Source organism: Onychostruthus taczanowskii, unplaced genomic scaffold (genome assembly GCF_017590055.1).
Source record: "Onychostruthus taczanowskii isolate IOZ18803 unplaced genomic scaffold, ASM1759005v1 scaffold327, whole genome shotgun sequence".
In the NCBI taxonomy this organism is placed as follows: domain Eukaryota; kingdom Metazoa; phylum Chordata; class Aves; order Passeriformes; family Passeridae; genus Onychostruthus; species Onychostruthus taczanowskii.
The window spans coordinates 180,694-181,537 of record NW_024500650.1 but is presented as its reverse complement, the minus strand read 5'-3'; the positions used below and the strand labels follow the sequence as shown (position 1 = coordinate 181,537).

The 844-nt window shown below is 60.1% G+C and overlaps 1 protein-coding gene across 1 annotated transcript in view; it reads right to left on the bottom strand.

Annotated features, from left to right (window-relative positions):
* The window catches only part of LOC121339074 (galactosylgalactosylxylosylprotein 3-beta-glucuronosyltransferase 3-like), a 2,929-nt gene extending 2,300 nt beyond the window's left edge, over positions 1-629 (bottom strand). The window contains exons 1-2 of the mRNA XM_041410548.1: positions 617-629; positions 87-157 (exon numbers count right to left, since the gene is read on the bottom strand). Coding sequence (XP_041266482.1) covers positions 87-157; positions 617-629 — 84 coding nt within the window. The remainder of the gene's footprint in view (positions 1-86; positions 158-616) is intronic.
* Positions 630-844: the final 215 nt, after the last annotated feature.

The window sequence follows — 844 nt, the reverse complement described above, 5'->3', positions numbered from 1 at the left end:
GGGGTTCGGGGGGATTTGGGGGGGGGTCCGGGGGCCCCCCCCGTCCATTATCGCAGGGAGATGCTCCAGTCAGCCCCGATGGGGACCCCCGGGCGCCGCAGGGTCAGCACCGAGCGCTCGGGGTCGTGCTGGAAATGCAGCGGGGTCTGGGAACCGCCTGGGGGGGACACGGGATCCGGGGTCAGGGATCCCAAATTTGGGGTCAAGGATCCCGAATTCCAGCTCGGGGACCCCAAAAACCCGTCAAGAACACAAAATTCCCCTCAGAAACATCAAATTTCCCCTGAGAGACCCCGAATTCACATCAGGGACCCCAAAAACCCATCAAGAAGACAAAATTCCCCTCAGAAACCCCAAATTCTCCATGAGGGACCCCAAATTCTCCGTGAGGGACCCCAAATTCCCCTCAGAAACCTCAAATTCTCTGTGAGGGACCCCCAATTCCCCTCAGAAACCCCAAAGTCTCCATGAGGGACCTCAAATTCACCTCAGAGACCCCAAATTCCCCTCAGAAACCTCAAATTCTCCATGAGGGACCCCGAATTCACCTCAGGGACCCCAAATTCCCCTCAGAAACAAAAAATTTTCGGGGGGATTTGGGGGGGGGTCCGGGGGCCCCCCCCGTCCATTATCGCAGGGAGATGCTCCAGTCAGCCCCGATGGGGACCCCCGGGCGCCGCAGGGTCAGCACCGAGCGCTCGGGGTCGTGCTGGAAATGCAGCGGGGTCTGGGAACCGCCTGGGGGGGACACGGGATCCGGGGTCAGGGATCCCAAATTTGGGGTCAAGGATCCCGAATTCCAGCTCGGGGACCCCAAAAACCCGTCAAGAACACAAAATTCCCC